This window comes from Daucus carota, chromosome 3 (assembly GCF_001625215.2).
Source record: "Daucus carota subsp. sativus chromosome 3, DH1 v3.0, whole genome shotgun sequence".
In the NCBI taxonomy this organism is placed as follows: Eukaryota; Viridiplantae; Streptophyta; class Magnoliopsida; order Apiales; family Apiaceae; genus Daucus; species Daucus carota.
The window spans coordinates 7,726,016-7,742,565 of NC_030383.2; the positions used below are offsets into that span (position 1 = coordinate 7,726,016).

Consider the following 16,550-nt stretch of genomic DNA (forward strand, 5'->3'; position numbering starts at 1 on the left):
CATTTTATTTCCGTCGGTTCAGTCCGCTGACATGTAAATCGAAATTTAATATTAGTTATTCTTTTAAAAATATACGAAACATAAAATAAAAATTTTCACTTAATTATGCATTAAAAGTTTAATAAGATTAATAGTTTAAAATTTCTATCATGTTTGTATTACAAAGATTTTTATTTCAGATTGGTTAATATATAATATATGATGAAATAGATGGTAATATTGTCTCTATTTTAAAATAAGCGATTTTACATAGTGTATTTTAAAATTTTAAGATATAAATAAAAATTACTTCAGTAACTTATTTTCTAAAAATTCACTTTTTTCAAATAAAAATTTATAATTATGGAGGAGGCAGTACTGCTTCAAGTGTGCTAGCTAGCCCGGCAGTTGCAACTTATACCAACATCGTTACATCAGCTGTAAATTGGATTCATTGGTATGTCGATAATGCGACAACCATGCCAATCCCTTACAAAAATTTTAGCTACATACATTATGTCCAGAATTAGTAGCATGCTACTGACCAAAAAAAATATGTTGAATGAGTTTTCCGCTGGATGACACTGTAGTCCTCCGTATTCACATAAAAAATATTTAGAGTTAAAGGCATTCCGCGAAATAAACTGCCAGATAATATGTTGTAGCCTGTATGTCAGGGAACCTCACCCATCATATGTTTTTTGAGTTTAGTCCAAGGCAAAGAGCTTTGCATATGCAACTGGTGTATAATAAAGAAACCAACTCAAGTTATTGCTTAAACTGGTTGAGCTTGTAAATCACCAAAAGTGTTGTACAGGAAATTAGCAACTGCAGACAAAAATTCATCTGGTGTTTCTTCATGTGGCAAGTGGCCACAATTCTTGATTACTTCAAAGCAAGATCCTGGTATGCTTTGGGACAGTCTCTTGGCATTCCAAGCAGGGACAAGCCGGTCATTATCTCCGGTCAGAATGAGAACTGGATTTCATTATATGAATGTCAATATTTGATTTAAGGAGCAAGCTACTATGTACAACAAGATAAATTATATGCATTTATATTAACGCTAAATCTGTACATCATCATATGTGCAAAATTTCATTCAGTCTTGCAGATACTGGTTTAGTTTAGATAAGGTGCAAAGAGAAACCTATATAGTTTAGTTAGATTTATTACCTGGACATGAAATTTCATTCAGTCTTGCAGATACTGGTTTGGATTCAGATGCAGAATCAGCAAGAGTTGCTGCTGTAAATTCAAGAAGTGCCTTCTCCCAGCCCTTTGCTCTCAGTGGCTTCAATTGACAACAAGAGGAATGAAATTTGGGTAAGAAAAACAGTAATCTTTAATGGTATGTAGGCGTTTAGCATTTAACGAGGGCACAACTATTTAGAATCAAGAATATATAGCTCTCAAATTTTTACCTTTTTATAACCATATAGATCATGATCCGTGATTTTCTTTGAATCGTGCCAAGAATTTTTAACAGCAAGTTCACCGAACTTATCTATTACAATCCTTATCTGAAATTCATGAAGACAAACAAACTTAGGATTTATCAGGACAGTGTAGCATAGACTAAGTTTCCCCGTGTGATAAGTATTACCAATATCACGCCAATGGTGGATCGTAGGAGTGCTACTAATGCTTTCTTATACAGAGATTTGAAGAAATCAACCACTCTTTTCACCACAAAGGATATTGCTTGTGCAATATATCTATATATCTTTGACAGAACGTTGCAGATCCTATTAAGTAGATTTGAAGGAACTTCTGAATTTGAGGTGTCCCTTTGAGTCTGTTCATCTGCTGTAGATTGAATTTTTGGGTCAATCTTCTGTTGGAAGGGGGGGGCTAGAATGGCGGGGGCGACAAGAATTAAAGCAGCAACGCGGTCAGGAGCTTCAAGGTATGCTTGAACAGCAACAAGTGCACCAGCTGAGTGCCTGTGCATCATTAAATCATTTAATGTATTCTGTGTACAATTTTGTTGATATGTATATACTAGATATTACTATGTACTGTTATTGATTAGTATACAGATACTATCGAAATAGTGATTTAATTAGACCTTGACAGATAATCAGAAGCCTCTCTCCTGGAAGAACCATAGTCTATATAGAAGGGAAACTTCACCACTTATGTTCATACAAAGTTTATTATACGAGGCAGTCATTGATTACTTGTAGTGCTAGAGAAGCATACGGATATGGCTATCACCTGTACTGTAAAGCATACTACTGGATGCCTAAAGCCAAACTTTTCAAGAAGGCGGATGTAGTAAAAAGGTACATCAGCGAGAGAACCATTTAACAACTCACCGTATTTTATTTTGGACAGCTCCTCTCATAGAGGAGGAAGGTTTGTGTGGTTTTAGTTTCGGTTTAAGTGTTGAACTAGTTTTATGCCCTTGACAACTGTGTAGACATCATGTTTAGTCCAGCTATATTTGTACTCAGTCATAAACTCAGCTGTACTCAGATAAATAGTAAAGCATGAAAACTTACCCGAATATAATTGCTTTATCGGATTTTAAGAAGTCGATAAAATTCAACGTTGCCAGTGCTGAAAACATGGTTGAATAAGGATTTAAGGGTTTTGTATCCTTCTGACTAGGAGACAATTGTTCAAACGGATTCACTCTTGATGTCAAGCCAAAGGCTGGTCTATCAAAGGCAAGAACTCTTGAAAAACTGAGTTGAGCCAGAGGCTTCATAACTCGATTCCATGAGAAAAGTGAGGCTCCGAATCCATGTAACAGGATCATAGGAATACCAAGTTTTATCATCTTGTAGGGCAACTGAGAACTTGTCTCATCTGGCATGGCTTCTGATTCTGTGTGACACACCTTGTAATGAATCTGCAACCCCTTAAACTCGTAAAAACAACTATCAGAGTCCGCTAAAAGTGCTGGTTCAAGTAATTCATGTTGATCAATCCCAGCTATTTTACGCCTTTTTGGAGTAGGCTTTGCTCCAGTAAGTTGCTCTGCAGACAGTCAAGAACAAGCTATCAAACCAAACTTATGTATTCCAAGTCAATTTTAATTCCCTAAAATTGCACACCATAGTTCAAAAGAAATGCACTGATCAATGCCAGCATCCACATATGTAACAATAATTGTCTAAAACTCTAAATGTCGCATATTCAAAGCACTGCAAAACCAACAAAAAATCAGGCCCTTAAGTGCAATGTACAAATCAACTGTTGGCCTCAACACTCACGGTACAATCAAATAAGCAGCCTCTATTATAATCAGTTGATCACAATTCACAACTTAAGTGGTAAAACACAATGCAAAAGTAGACAATAAGAGACAAGAAGATATTGTGTCGAAAGAAATGGCCCATTAGCCATAATTTAAGACCCGGAGATCCTTCCTGGTGCACAACGCTCTCGCATCATCAACATCAAGGTCCAAGAATCGACCCAACGCACACTCATATATGAAAAATAATGGGCCATCAACCAGCACTTGAACATAAAAAATAAGTGAATGTTTTAGTATGAATACCTGTATACTCGATGCCAGAGCCTGAGGAGGCAGCAGCATTGGTGATGAGACCAAGTGTTACTAATCTTGGTGTAATTTTGGCAGCCTTATGAAAAAACAGTGTTTCTGAGGAAGATGGAGCTGAATTTCCTAAGGAAATGCTCCTCAAAACTGCCATGGAATTCAGACTACACTTACTGGTGCCAAAAGCCAAGGAACCTAGTACTCGAAGTGTTTATGTGGTCACATTCACTACTTGGAAGATAAGCTTGCTTTACTAACATTCGTACCACACTCTACTGTAGCATTTCTATAACTAGTTGAGAAACCGCGCGTTGCGGCGGCCTATAAAAATTATATTAATGATTTAATATTAATTTTTGTAGAATGTAATTATTTTATGAATGTCTATAAAAAGTATATTAATGATTAAAAATTAATATCTGTAGGATAAAATAAATTTTATATTATAAAATTTTTGATATAATACAAATACTAATATATAAAATTGCAAAATTGGACTATAATTCATGGTGAAAAAATGAAAATAAATTTCTACACGTAATTAACAATTTAAAGCACGACGAATCTTAATTTTATTTGTGTTTTTTTTTTTGAAAAGTAATCATGTTCTTATATTGTTTTCCTTCAAATTTTTTTGGATTGATTGTGCACAAAAACATCTAACTTAAATCCGTTAGACAGCGGTCTATAACTACCCTTACGTGTAACAATTTTTATTTTTTAATATTGTATAAACAGCGTTCACTTAAAAGTTGCTTGAACGGAGCAAACACATAATGGATGAATAATATTTTCCAGTATACAAAGTAAATCATATAAAAATTAACAACAACAAACATGTCCGATGAACAAAACAAATATTATAAAAGAATAACCAACAAACATACATCACTCATAGTTAATTTATTGATATCATCCATCAAAATCATGTCAAGACTATTTTCTTCTCCCGTGTTTGAATTTGTCGACTCCCACATAACGGTCTATAACTACTTTTGCTTAAAACAACCTTTATCTTTTTAATATAGTATAAACAACATTCACTTATCGTAGCTGCAGAAGAACGGCACCGTCGAGTTAGAAATCGAGCAAGAGAATTATCACCAGAGAGAGGTAAGATTGTGGTATTGAGAGAGAGTATGTTGTGTTTAGATGATCCAAAACCCTACAACTTATAAGGGTATTTATAGGTGCAGAGAGACTTGTGTGATACTTTTTCCCATAATTAAATAATCGGAAACAAAATCAGATTAAAACTTTCAAGCGGTTATATTCCATAAATAATGTAAAACAAAATCAGATTCTAAAACTTGCTTCTAATATATCCGAAACTAAAAAAGGTAGTTATAAATTCTGATATTTTTCATCCAAAAATTTCAGAAAATTAGAAAAATAGAACGGAGCGATGTGAGAGGCGCCACCTACACGCCCCTCGCTTCTCCTTTATATAAGTATACTAGTTGAGAATCCGCGCGTTGCGGCGGCCTATAAAAATTACATTAATGATTCAAAATTAATATTTATAGAATAAAATCAATTTGCGGTGACTTATAAAAATTATATTAATGATTCAAAATTAATATTTATAAATTAAAATAAATTTTATATTATAAACATCTCGATGCAATACAAATATTAATTTTTAAAATTGCAAAATTGGACTATAATTCATATGTGAAAAAATGATAATAAGTCTCTACATGTAATTAACGATTTAAAGCACGACGAATCTTAATTTTAATTGTGTTTTTCTTTTTGAAAAGTAATCATGTTCTTGACTAACATTGTCATTAACTTTTCCAAACACTACTTCTTAGACACATACACCACTACCTGCATATAAATAGCATACGACTATACCGACTGATGACATCAATAAAACAGACCGTAAGCTTGCAAACAACAACAAATACGTCCGACGACCAAAACAAATATTATAAAAGAATCACCGACAAACATATATCATTGTAATTAGGGGTGTGCATTCGGTTAACCGAAACCGAAATTGAAATTCTATGAAACTGCGATTAAACAACCGGATAACCGAAAAATAAAAATTTGGCTACCGAAAACCGAACCGAAGTATAAATTTCGATTAACCGAACCGAAATATAAATTTCGATTAACCGAACCGAAATTAATTTGGTTATTCGGTTCGGTTTTCGGTTAACCGAACCGAATGCACACCCTTAACTGTGATATTGAGAGACAGTGTAGGTTGTGTTTAGATGATCCAAAACCCTACAACCTATAAGGGTATTTATAGGTGCCGAGAAACTTGTGCGCTACTCTTTTCCATAATTAAATAATCTGAAATAGAATCAGATAAAAAACTTGCAAGCTACTATATTCCATAAATAATCTGAAATAAAATCAGACTAACACTTTCAATTTATTATATTCCATAAATAATCTGAAACAGAATCAGATTAATTTATGCCAAGATATATACCATATCAATGAATCTGAAACATTTTTTTTTTATATTTTTCATCCAAAAATTCCAGAAAAATAGAAAAATAGAACGGAGCTATCTGAGAGGCGCCACCTACACGCCCCTCGCTTCTCCTTTATATAAGTATATTGATTGATTTCTATCTTTCAGACATGACGCGGGCAGGGTTTATTTCCATAAATATAAATATAACGTTCATTTGACACTGCTAAAATTCGTAAAGACGGGACAAAGCTCATTTCTTAAATATATTGTTCATTTGACATCGCTAAAATTGGTAAAAATTAAAATATATATACATATATATGACTGGTTCAAAAAGATTATTTATTTTAATATTAAATTTTAAATTCGATATTGTTTAAAAAATATATTTATAATAATAAATTCATTCGGAAATGTAATTAAGATGAATGTCTCTTTTCAGCTGAAATCATGATTAATTGGCTGACATTCTTATTCAGGACTCTTTGGGACCATGTCATTTTCACCATATATTTTTTGATGTTCAATTAGGAATTCTGAACACTGCTCTTTTTCTTTTAAAGAGAGACGAAATTTCAAAGTTACCACCACATTCTTAAACTAGCTGCAGAGACTGAAAAATAAGCTGCAAACCACAGTAGATTTCAAAAGGCCAATGGAGGTTGCAGAATTACAAGTCATAGAAGTCAGAAGTAGACACGCAAACAGGCCTTCCGTGAGAACAATGTATGTTAGCCTCATCGAATTACCGAAAATCATTTTTATTATCATCGAACATAGTCGATCCACAACTCTATCCAAGTTTATGGGACTTCAATATATCAACGAACACATATAACCAATTAAATTTAATTGAAGAATGCATGATATATACGTTTATTAGCAGCAAAGATTCATATTTACAGCAGTAGAAAAAAATAGGGTCAGTCTAGCATCATCTTGGCTTGTTTTCATTCTTCAAGAAACGGACATATTCCTGCTGGATCATCTCCCCTCCATTCACAGGGTCAAAACTACACCTGTAGAAGCTAAATAACAAGGGACAAGAAAAAAAATTGATTAACACAAGAGACTGATGCTCATAATATTTTTTGAAAGCAACAAAGTCCAGCTTCATTTGTATAAGATATATACTGTAAAATTCAAGTGGCAAAGTTTATAAAGAGTTCACATGTCTTATCCACTAGGCCACAGACATATTTTGGAATTGATTGAAGGTTAGACATACATATATTGAGATGCGGATATTTTTGACGTGATTGAAGGTAAGACACACATATATTGAGATATGATTATCTTGGACGTGATTGAAGGTTAGACATACATATATAATATAAGGGATGCACAGAAAACGATTGGTTAATACTGGAATCTAAACCCACCGTCAGTGGCTCTAAATTCTGGCGGTTATCCATGGTGACACCATTAGAACCGGTAGAGAAATACTACATATAGAATATAGGAAGAAGAGTTTCTGCAGTTCACTCCAAAGAAGCTATTAAACTCGAAGCCTATAATATAGATTCACACTTAAATATATGGGGGTAAATTCCCCCATTCCCCACTGTAGATACGTCCTAACAATATTGACATGACATAAAAAGGCATCAACTTTGTGAAAACAGATCTTCACATAGCAGGAAGTTAATATGATTATGTTGATGACTTCTTACCTTCCATCCATGCTGACGATGACAAGTGTGTTCTGAGATCCGAATGCAGCACTAAAGTGTGTACACTCTGATATGTGGAACTGAGCAAATGACCACTCTGAGCTAAAATATTTCGGCAAGACCCCTGTGTTGAAATTTTACATGCATAAAAGTTCAATATGGCAAGACAACCACTAAGACGAGATAGTCTACACTACAATCTATAGTCATACAGCTTAGAAAGCCAAGCCGCAGAGAAGGATATAATATTTCTGCTGCTTGTGAATTTTATTTAATTTTGGAGTTTGTCTATATATGCAGACCTCAAACTATTTCTAAATAATGCCACATTGCCAAGACTGATAATTGTATCCTCAGATCCAAAAGGAAACACTGAATATTCACACCAAATTTCTTCATTTGCCCTTACTGCAAAGTTACAGAACAGCTTTTATTTGACATAAAGCAATGAGCACACTGTCAGGAGACGACTAAATAGTTAAAAATTCGAACCTTTCATGAATGACAATGATGAACCAGGATTTGCCCCCGTACTCGGAGATATAAGGGCTTCAAGTGAAGATGATGAATTCTGGTGAACAAATGCTGGACTTTTCATAGCACTAGACTGAAAAGATGTGTCCTCCCCAGCGCCTCGTACCCTAAGACTGAATATATGAACAGTACCTTTGTCACTTGAAACAGCCAGCCACTGCACATTCGGGGAGAGAGCAATACTGTATATATCTGCTCGGTCCACTCCTCTACGTACCTACAAGAAAGATATATATTTTGAACTTATTAAACCTCTCAACATGCTAATCTGAAAAGCTGAAAGCAATTCTAAATTAGTTGTCCTTAATACAAAGAAACTAATACAATTTAAGCATAAACATTGTTTGGCGTGTGTGTGGGTTTTTATTTTTGGAAGGGGGTTTTGGGAGGGAATATGTATAATGTATAAATTATAATAGTTGCAGCCTAAAATGCAACCATGCAATATCCCAGTCTTAAAAAATAAGCTATCAGATCAACCAGAAGAAAGCAAAGTTGTTAAGTCGACAAGTCGAGACTCGGTGCCAGTACTTGGAATGACTAGTCGACAAGTCGCCTGACTAATCGTAAAAAGTCGACAAGTATTCGACAGACGTATAATTTCCAAAGTGGTCTGGGTTGCTCCTTTAGCATGCCTATCTTCAACAACCTGTTCAGGGGACTTCGTGAACATTGAAGCAACTGACTTGCTACTAACAGCAGAGAAGGTATCACAGTTTATTGACTCTATAGATTATAGGAGTAAATTTAATAAATTAATAACTTGTATTCTGAAAAACCAATTGATAACTTGGAAATCAAGAGCTCGAAACCTGAAGTTTACGGCTAAGTTTTTAAAGAAAGAAATTATTTTTTTAACATCCTACAGCGGTTAGATAAAAGACTATTTGGACCTTTATAAGCACAAACAAATAACTAATGTATACCAATTTGCTAGCACTTTTGGGCCGACCAGTGTTGGGTTGTTGGGTCCGGTAAGCATTAAGTTATAGGCTTGGAATGTTATAAATGGTATCAAAGAAAGGTTTATCAGGAGTTGCTAGGACTGCAGCATAACAAGCAGAGAAATTTAAATGGGGGTTGAAGCCGTCTCTCAAGATGTCTATCATTTCTTCTACATTTCAGAATGTGGCAGAGGTAGCTGATGCAGCCAAGGATGTTGAGAAAGAGCACATAGATTTCCGAACCAACAGATCTGAGAGTAGTCATAAGAGGGGAGATGATCAGCATATTACAGCACATGGTAGGCAATGGTATGGAGGTCAGAATAGTCAGCATGGACAGTGGCGTGGGCAGAATCAGAATAGGGGAGATCATTCAGCTTATGGTCAGAGACATAACTAGTTTGGTGGTCAGAAACAGAACCAGTATAGTGGTCAAGGACAGGCTCAGCTGGGGCAGACTCAGCAGTTTCAGCAACAGGCCAAAATAGTCAAAAAGGACATGGACAGGGACGTTATCTGGTATATTTCGGCTTATTTTCGGATTCAGAATTCTGGACTAGACCTGATTTTCGGAAAAGGCTCAGGATTTGACCCGGGTTGTCACATATGGTATTAGAGTCAACTGTCGAAAGCTTGATTAGTCAAGTTGCCGGAGGTGGGGACACGAAGGCTGGTGGTATTATCCCACAATGGCAAGAATTTGGAGATGGGGACACTAAGTCAGCCGGTATTATCACACAATGGCTAGAGAGGTACGATTTAGGCCTATGGGCTATCCATTTCGGCCTGACAAGTAATATGCGACAACTCTGGTCAAATCCCGAGTCTTTTTCGAAAATCGGGTCAAGTCCCGAATTCCGAATCTGAAAATAAGCGAAATACACTGGATAATGTCCCTGTCCATGTCCCCTTTGACGATTTTGCCACAATCTAGGTTGTTGTTGGAACTGCTGAGTCTGCCCCTGCTGAGTCTATCTCTGACCATTATATTGGTTTTGTCTCTGACCACCATACTATTATGTCTTCGACCATAAGCCGAATGACCTCCCCTATTTTGATTTTGCCCACGCCACTGTCCATGCTGACTATTCTAACCTCCATACCACTGTCTACCTTGTGCTGTAATCTACTGATCAGCGCTACCCCTCTTACGACTACTCTCAGATTTGTTGGTTCAGAAATCTATACGCTCTTTTTCAACATCCTTGGCTACATCAGCTACCTCTGCCACATTCTGAAATCTTGAAAAAATGATAGACATCCTGGGAGACGGCTTCAACCCCCATTTAAATTTCTCTGCTTGTTGCCTTGCAGTCCCTGCAATAGTCCCAGCAAATACTGCCAACCTGATAAACCTGGCTTTGATACCATTTATAACATTCCAAGCCCATAACTTAATGCAATACCGGACCCGACAACCCACCACGGGTCGGCTCAAAAGTGCTAGCAAATTGGTATACATTAGTTATTTGCTTGTGCTTATATGTTACAAAACATTTATAACATTCCAAGCCCATAACTTAATGCATTACCGAACCCAACAACCCATCACAGGTTGGCCCAAAAGTGCTAGCAAATCGGTATACATTAGTTATTTGCTTGTGCTTATAAAGGCCCAAATACTCTTTTATCAAACCGATACGGGATGTTACAAACACCCCCTCTTATAAGTCGACGTCCTCGTCGAGCAGACAATCAAACTTACAAAACCCGGGCAGTGCCTTTGCACTTCCGGCCGAGTAGAGCTTTGATACCATATGTGACAACCAGGGTCAAATCCCGAGTCTTTTCGAAAATTTGAAGTTGTAATGGATTAAAAATAGAATTTAAAATTATGTCTTTTTTTAAAAACGAGATTAATTTGGAGTGGTAAAGAATCACACAAAAAATAAAAGAAACAAAAAAGTGTTTTTTTGATGTATATATAATAAAAATGAGAGAACAAACACAATACATATAAGTTTTTTTCATAAAAAGTAAAGAAAAAAAGATATTAAACTGAATGCATATATGATATATACATACGGAGTCTGTATGCATATATAAGAACGGGGTCAAACAAAATGCAAAAAGAAAGAAAGAAGATAAGATGAAGATAGAAAGAAAAAAGATGAGACGAAAGGAAGAATGAAGAAAGACTTATCGATGACAAGGTGGGGGTCGAAGATGGGTAATTGCGGCTGAGTTGGCGCATGATCTTCGGATATTGGTTTCTTTGACTTTAAAACCAAATACAAGTAAGTTTTCTTTGATAAAAGTTCTAACATTTCAAATCAGGCGGGTTATGAATTGGATATCGGGTTGGGTTCGGGTAAAACCCATGCACTTCAAACTCAATAAGTCGAGCTCGACTTTTTCTCCTGTGTCGACTTGTCAGCGACTAGTGCCAACAAGTCGGTACTAGTCGCCGACTAGCCGACGTAACAACCATGGAATTTACCAATTACTCGTCGACATAACCTGAAGAAAGCACTATGAAACTGATAATTGGTCAGATTTAGGCACGTGTCTATCTTTTTACAAATACAAGTCGCATGACTCCCCATTGAAATTAAAATTTCTGTATGCACGTGAAAACATCAAATTTTTTTCACCAAGTGCACCCTCCCAAAACATCCTTTTCCCTTTAATTCCTCATTATTTTTGTTTGCCAACTCATCAGATCCTATTTGATTCTGTGTTAGGGCCTTTCAAAAACAATCTGACATACAGAAAGGTCGGGAAGATAAACAATATCAGTCACGCCTTGCAGATTTCATTTAAGTCATGAAGATTTCTTTTAACTACAATTTCGGATTTCCTTAACAAACTTGACTTCCATTTCCATATTTCTGTCAGTATAACTGCGGAGTCAACCTCCAAAAGAAATAAGGCATCAATTTAAATAAGGTAGTAAAACACAAGAACTTTGAGAGGCACTATGTAGTTTCTCCAAGTTAAAGCCGAAGACTGCACTACGTAAAGGCTAAAACATCAAACATTAACTTCTATCTAATAATCTTACATTATTTCTGCAAATATTTTAGTGTGCATGCCTGCATTTGTACAGATATCTAGTCAACTGAAATTTTTATTCACAAGAGGAATTTCGTAGGTCAGACTTCAGAGTCAGTAGAACTCATAGGTCTATCGAGTAAGTTTGCTTTATCACACAAGTCATTTGACTGATTGCAGTAGGCTTGTTAGGACAATATCCGGAGAATATTTGAATCAGAAGTCTGACAGGGATCTATAGAAGTTACAGAAAAAGAATTTTAAGGAGCGAAAAAAAAACATAAGCTAAGATTACCTCTTGCAACCTAGTCCCATCCATTGTGTTAAAGATCCTTATCAATGTGCCTTTTGTGCTAGCGGTTGCGAGAAGAAGCCCATCCATTGTCAAGGTCATACATGCTATCTGAGCATCATGTGCATGAATTAACTTGGTAATATGTAGCCCAAAATGTTCGATGCGGACCTGTCCTCGCCTAATGCCTGGGCAAGCCAAGACGGATGTATTCAAATGGTGTGAGAGACAACAGAGTCCTTTGGGGTTTGCCAAAGTCTCAATTTGATGAAGAAGTTTCAGATCCATAAAATTATAAACATAAACCTTGTGTTCAAGTACCACAACCACACGATCCCTTCTTAATTTAACTGCTCGGACCTCAGATCTAAATGTGAATTCCCCAATGCACCGGCTCTGGTGATCATCCCATATTATAACTTTATTCGGAGGATATTGCGTATTTTCTTTCCCACCAACAAGTGCCAGAATGTTGCAACGGAACAGCATCTCGACAATACGGAATCCCCCATTTTTCATATCCCGCCTGAAAGTTTCTTTAAAGGGATCACAATTGTATATACGAAATCCACGACTTGTTCCAGCAGCAAAGCAGCCATAATCCTGATTCCATGAGGCATAAAGTAATTCTGCTTCATCATTGTTGCTAACATCTGGTTCGGAGTTGCTAAAAGGACCGATATCTCCAGCTATTGGTGAATTGTGATTGTCGATCCCTAGTGATGGAGGAAATCCACCAAAAGGTGAGACAGTTGAACTCATCGGCAACGATATGGTCACAACGGTTAAAAATCAGAGCTGCAAAACAATTTAAGATTCTACTGAGCTTGAATGTCAGTGATCAACAAAAAATAGTCAGAACTGACCCTATAAATATATGATAAACTAGACAAAAATGCATCCAACTATTAAATTTGCACTTTATGTTATTAATTTCGAAAGTGTGCTTTTATTAACTGATGCTCCTGTTTCACATAAATGCAGCAGACAACCTCTCATATAGTGGACATTATAGTTTAAGATTTGCAATTAAAAATACTTTGTCAAAATGGCAAGTGCTGTTTAACTATGAATTCGTAATTAATTATTGCCAATAGAAAATTGAGGACAGCTGGTAGCTAAGAACTTACAATATAGTACTATTTCGATACAGATAAAAAAACGCATCCTACAAGCATTTTAGTCAAAGTATGAACCCTGTCTCGGGCCTGAAACTTACTCATTTCTTTACGCGTTATGATATAATGAATTTGCTTATAAATATTGGTAGGAAGGACGTAAGCAGGCAGACAAACTCTATGAGTCCGGCTAGTTGGCTACACATATAGCCGCAAGACTATACACCGTCGCTATTCCTTGCATTATTCTACAGATTATCTGGTGAATACTTTTCATGTACACAAACCTACACTAATGTTGCCTCAGTTTCATTCATAAAGAATGCCATCAAGTGCAATTAGGGACATGTTAACACTTGGCACAAGCCGTGACCATAAATTTCGACCTAATTCCTTCAAAAACAGTGCCATAAAATGCATCAAGCGTGAATTTTTAAATCATAAACCAGTCTCAATCTTTCGGAAAATTTCAACAAATTAATCAAATACTCCCTCTGTCCCATTCAATTCTATACCTTTTTTTCACTGCTCAACATGCGCTTTAATGCTCGTATAAACTATACTCCCTCCGTCCCGGTCAATTGTATACAGTTTCCTTTTTTGGATGTCCCATCATTTGTATACATTCCCAAAATAGTAACTTTTTATAATATAAAACACTATTACATCAACTATTTTCTTCCACTATCTCTATTTTATAATAATAATAACACTATTACACCCACTACTTTCCTCCACTATCTCAAATCTATAATTAAAAATAAATGGGTCTCACCATTTTACCTACTTTTCACCTAACTTTACTTATTTTTTACATTTTTTCTTGGTCTCCGTGTCCCAACCATTTGTATACAACCAGTTGGGACGGAGGGAGTAGTTCTATAACTTATTTTTAAAATTTTTCTTTTCTGAATAGAAATTTAAATATTAAAATTTTTATTCAAAAGAAGAAAATCAATAGAACTATATTTTAAACGTGTCCGCGTCCCCATCCCTAAATGTATACAATTCAGGGGCGGAGGGAGTACTAAACAACCAAAATGGGAAAACAAACAACAGAGTAAAGGCTACAGGTATTAGTAACGCTTCAATTTTTAACTTCATTTTCACACATTACACAACTAAAATCACATTGACTATAAAAGACAAGCTCAAAGATTTGAAACAGATCTAATCAAATCATCTAATGTATAACTAATCATTTATTAAACAAGAACCCAATTACTAGATCAAGAATAATGAAGATCCAGAAGAGGGACTTACAGAGACCTGATAAAGAAGCAATCTTCGTTAATATTTTCAGGAGTGAAGACCCATTAATCGATTATGTAGAAAAGCATACATATACATCTATATATATAGATGATTAGTGTTGTAAATTGCAAGTCCGATGATAAGATATAGAAGAATGAGATTATGAGAGATGTATTAAAGAATACACCTGCAGCTGCGTCTCTGTACCTCTCTTCATATTGGATTCTCCACGCGAAAGCCCTTGCTCTCGTATATAAATATAATACTACTCCGTTTTTACTCGGGGACAAGGACACCGTATAAGTAAAGCATTTAATTTATTTATTTTATAGAAATATAATATTTCATGTAAATTTAAAGATATCATTTTAATTCATATTTTTAAAATTAGTATCACGCATAAATTATTACTCCCTCTATCCCATTTTATTTTTCATATTTGGGTTTGTGCCGGTCAAATTGACCAAAGTTTGATTGAAATTTAATAATATTTTATCAAGTGAAAAAATAAAAAAATATGTCACCAAAAATAACTTTTAATCTACTTTAAGATAATTTTTAGGTTTTTAAAATAATGAAAGAGAGACTTATAATCTTTGGTCAAAAATTAGTCAATTTGACCAACAAAAATAGAAAAATAACAACTAAAAAAACAGGAAATATTTAATTACTTTTTCAAGAGACTAATACAAACTCTCGTAATGCATAATATGTTTCTAAAATTTCGCTTTCTCGTAATCATAAAATTCTTACCATACACAACTCCTAAATCTGCATATATACGATTGTACATTTAATTTCATCGATTATCAATGTCACTACCTCGTTATCATAAATTATTCTCGCAATAAGTTTGTAGGTGTAAAAAATGGTTAGATCGATTTACCCATTCTCAAAAAGAGTAATAAATTGGCATTCTTTTTCTTTTTTTTTTTAAAGAAAAATTGGCATTCTTGTTATTAATTTGAAACTTGTAAATATGTTTTTTTTCCCTTGAAGTGAAAACTTGTAAATATGTTAAAATCATGATATCATTCACATTCTTTCTTTTTATTCCTGTCTTAAGATTTATTTATATAGTTTAAGGTACTTTGGGAAGTAAGACTGATTTATTTTTAAGTTGAAAGAATAACATTGAGATAAAAAAATTCCTGGATAAATTTAAAATAATTAATTTTATTTATTTTATGATAAATGACAATTATGTCACATAATAATGATTGTTGAATAAGAATAATGTCATTCAGTTTCAAGACAATTTTACATGATTATTATGTTTTTTAAAAATGTTATTTTCAGAGTTTTTTTATTTCTGGAGCAATAAACACATGAAAAATCAATTTACTTTTGCATTAACTTTTCTTATGACAGTTTATTTTGTATGTAGGAGACAGTTTTATCTTTTCATTTTTGCTCTGAAAATAACAAAATGCCTTTTTTCCATTCATGTATATTATAATTTACTAATGTTGAAAGTATGTCTCTTATCAATTAGAAAGTTGAATCGAAACGAAATACATGAATAAACTATCCATCTTTACTAATTTTACGAATTATCACGATGATTCAATATCCAACATCATATATATGCGTGGGGTTGGGTTATAGGAAAAACTCGAAAAAAACTCTTATCATTTAGTTAAATTCTCACATCTTTTAATAAAAAAATATGTGTTTAGTAAAATCTAAAAATCGTGAAAGACCTGTATTTTAAAAAAATTAAATACTATTTAGTGAACCCATGTATTTTATGTAGCTTATATAGCTTTTTATAATTGGTGTCCTTGAACTGACCTTACTCATTA

General features: G+C 34.6%; 2 protein-coding genes across 6 annotated transcripts; both read right to left on the reverse strand.

Moving 5' to 3' along the window:
• Nucleotides 1-383: 383 nt before the first annotated feature.
• On the reverse strand, nucleotides 384-3,738 carry LOC108214450 (uncharacterized). The gene is made up of 6 exons (XM_017386446.2): nucleotides 3,494-3,738; nucleotides 2,487-2,967; nucleotides 1,586-1,925; nucleotides 1,404-1,502; nucleotides 1,156-1,273; nucleotides 384-957 (listed from the first exon to the last, which is right to left on the reverse strand). The coding sequence occupies exons 1-6, from the start codon at nucleotides 3,648-3,650 to the stop codon at nucleotides 755-757; spliced, it is 1,398 nt and encodes a 465-aa protein (XP_017241935.1). The 5' UTR covers nucleotides 3,651-3,738; the 3' UTR covers nucleotides 384-754.
• Nucleotides 3,739-6,681: 2,943 nt separating this feature from the next.
• LOC108210381 (autophagy-related protein 18d) lies at nucleotides 6,682-15,026 on the reverse strand. 5 transcript variants are annotated; one of them, XR_010290445.1, is made up of 5 exons: nucleotides 14,755-14,993; nucleotides 12,377-13,171; nucleotides 8,102-8,360; nucleotides 7,610-8,017; nucleotides 6,682-6,964 (listed from the first exon to the last, which is right to left on the reverse strand). XR_010290445.1 is itself a non-coding variant. In XM_017381631.2 (5 exons), exons 2-5 carry the CDS (start codon nucleotides 13,133-13,135, stop codon nucleotides 6,871-6,873), a joined length of 1,236 nt encoding a protein of 411 aa, XP_017237120.1. In that variant the 5' UTR covers nucleotides 13,136-13,171; nucleotides 14,761-15,026; the 3' UTR covers nucleotides 6,682-6,870. The 5 variants fall into 5 exon arrangements, 4 of the variants coding, with proteins under 4 accessions (XP_017237120.1, XP_017237119.1, XP_017237122.1 ...); XM_017381631.2 differs by having other exon boundaries at nucleotides 7,610-7,733; nucleotides 14,761-15,026; XM_017381630.2 differs by having other exon boundaries at nucleotides 7,610-7,733; nucleotides 14,755-15,016.
• Nucleotides 15,027-16,550: the final 1,524 nt, after the last annotated feature.

Excerpts from the sequence above, each read along its gene's own strand:
- LOC108210381 (XM_017381631.2), bottom strand. The coding sequence starts at position 13,135 with ATGAGTTCAACTGTCTCACCTTTTGGTGGATTTCCTCCATCACTAGGG. Across the intron at positions 8,361-12,376 it reads ATGGGACTAGGTTGCAAGAG|GTACGTAGAGGAGTGGACCG; the intron begins GTAATCTTAGCT and ends TCTTTCTTGTAG. Across the intron at positions 7,734-8,101 it reads ATCATTGTCATTCATGAAAG|GGGTCTTGCCGAAATATTTT; the intron begins GTTCGAATTTTT and ends ATTTCAACACAG.
- LOC108214450 (XM_017386446.2), bottom strand. The coding sequence starts at position 3,650 with ATGGCAGTTTTGAGGAGCATTTCCTTAGGAAATTCAGCTCCATCTTCC. Across the intron at positions 1,503-1,585 it reads CCACCATTGGCGTGATATTG|ATAAGGATTGTAATAGATAA; the intron begins GTAATACTTATC and ends CATGAATTTCAG. Across the intron at positions 1,274-1,403 it reads ATCTATATGGTTATAAAAAG|CCACTGAGAGCAAAGGGCTG; the intron begins GTAAAAATTTGA and ends TGTCAATTGAAG.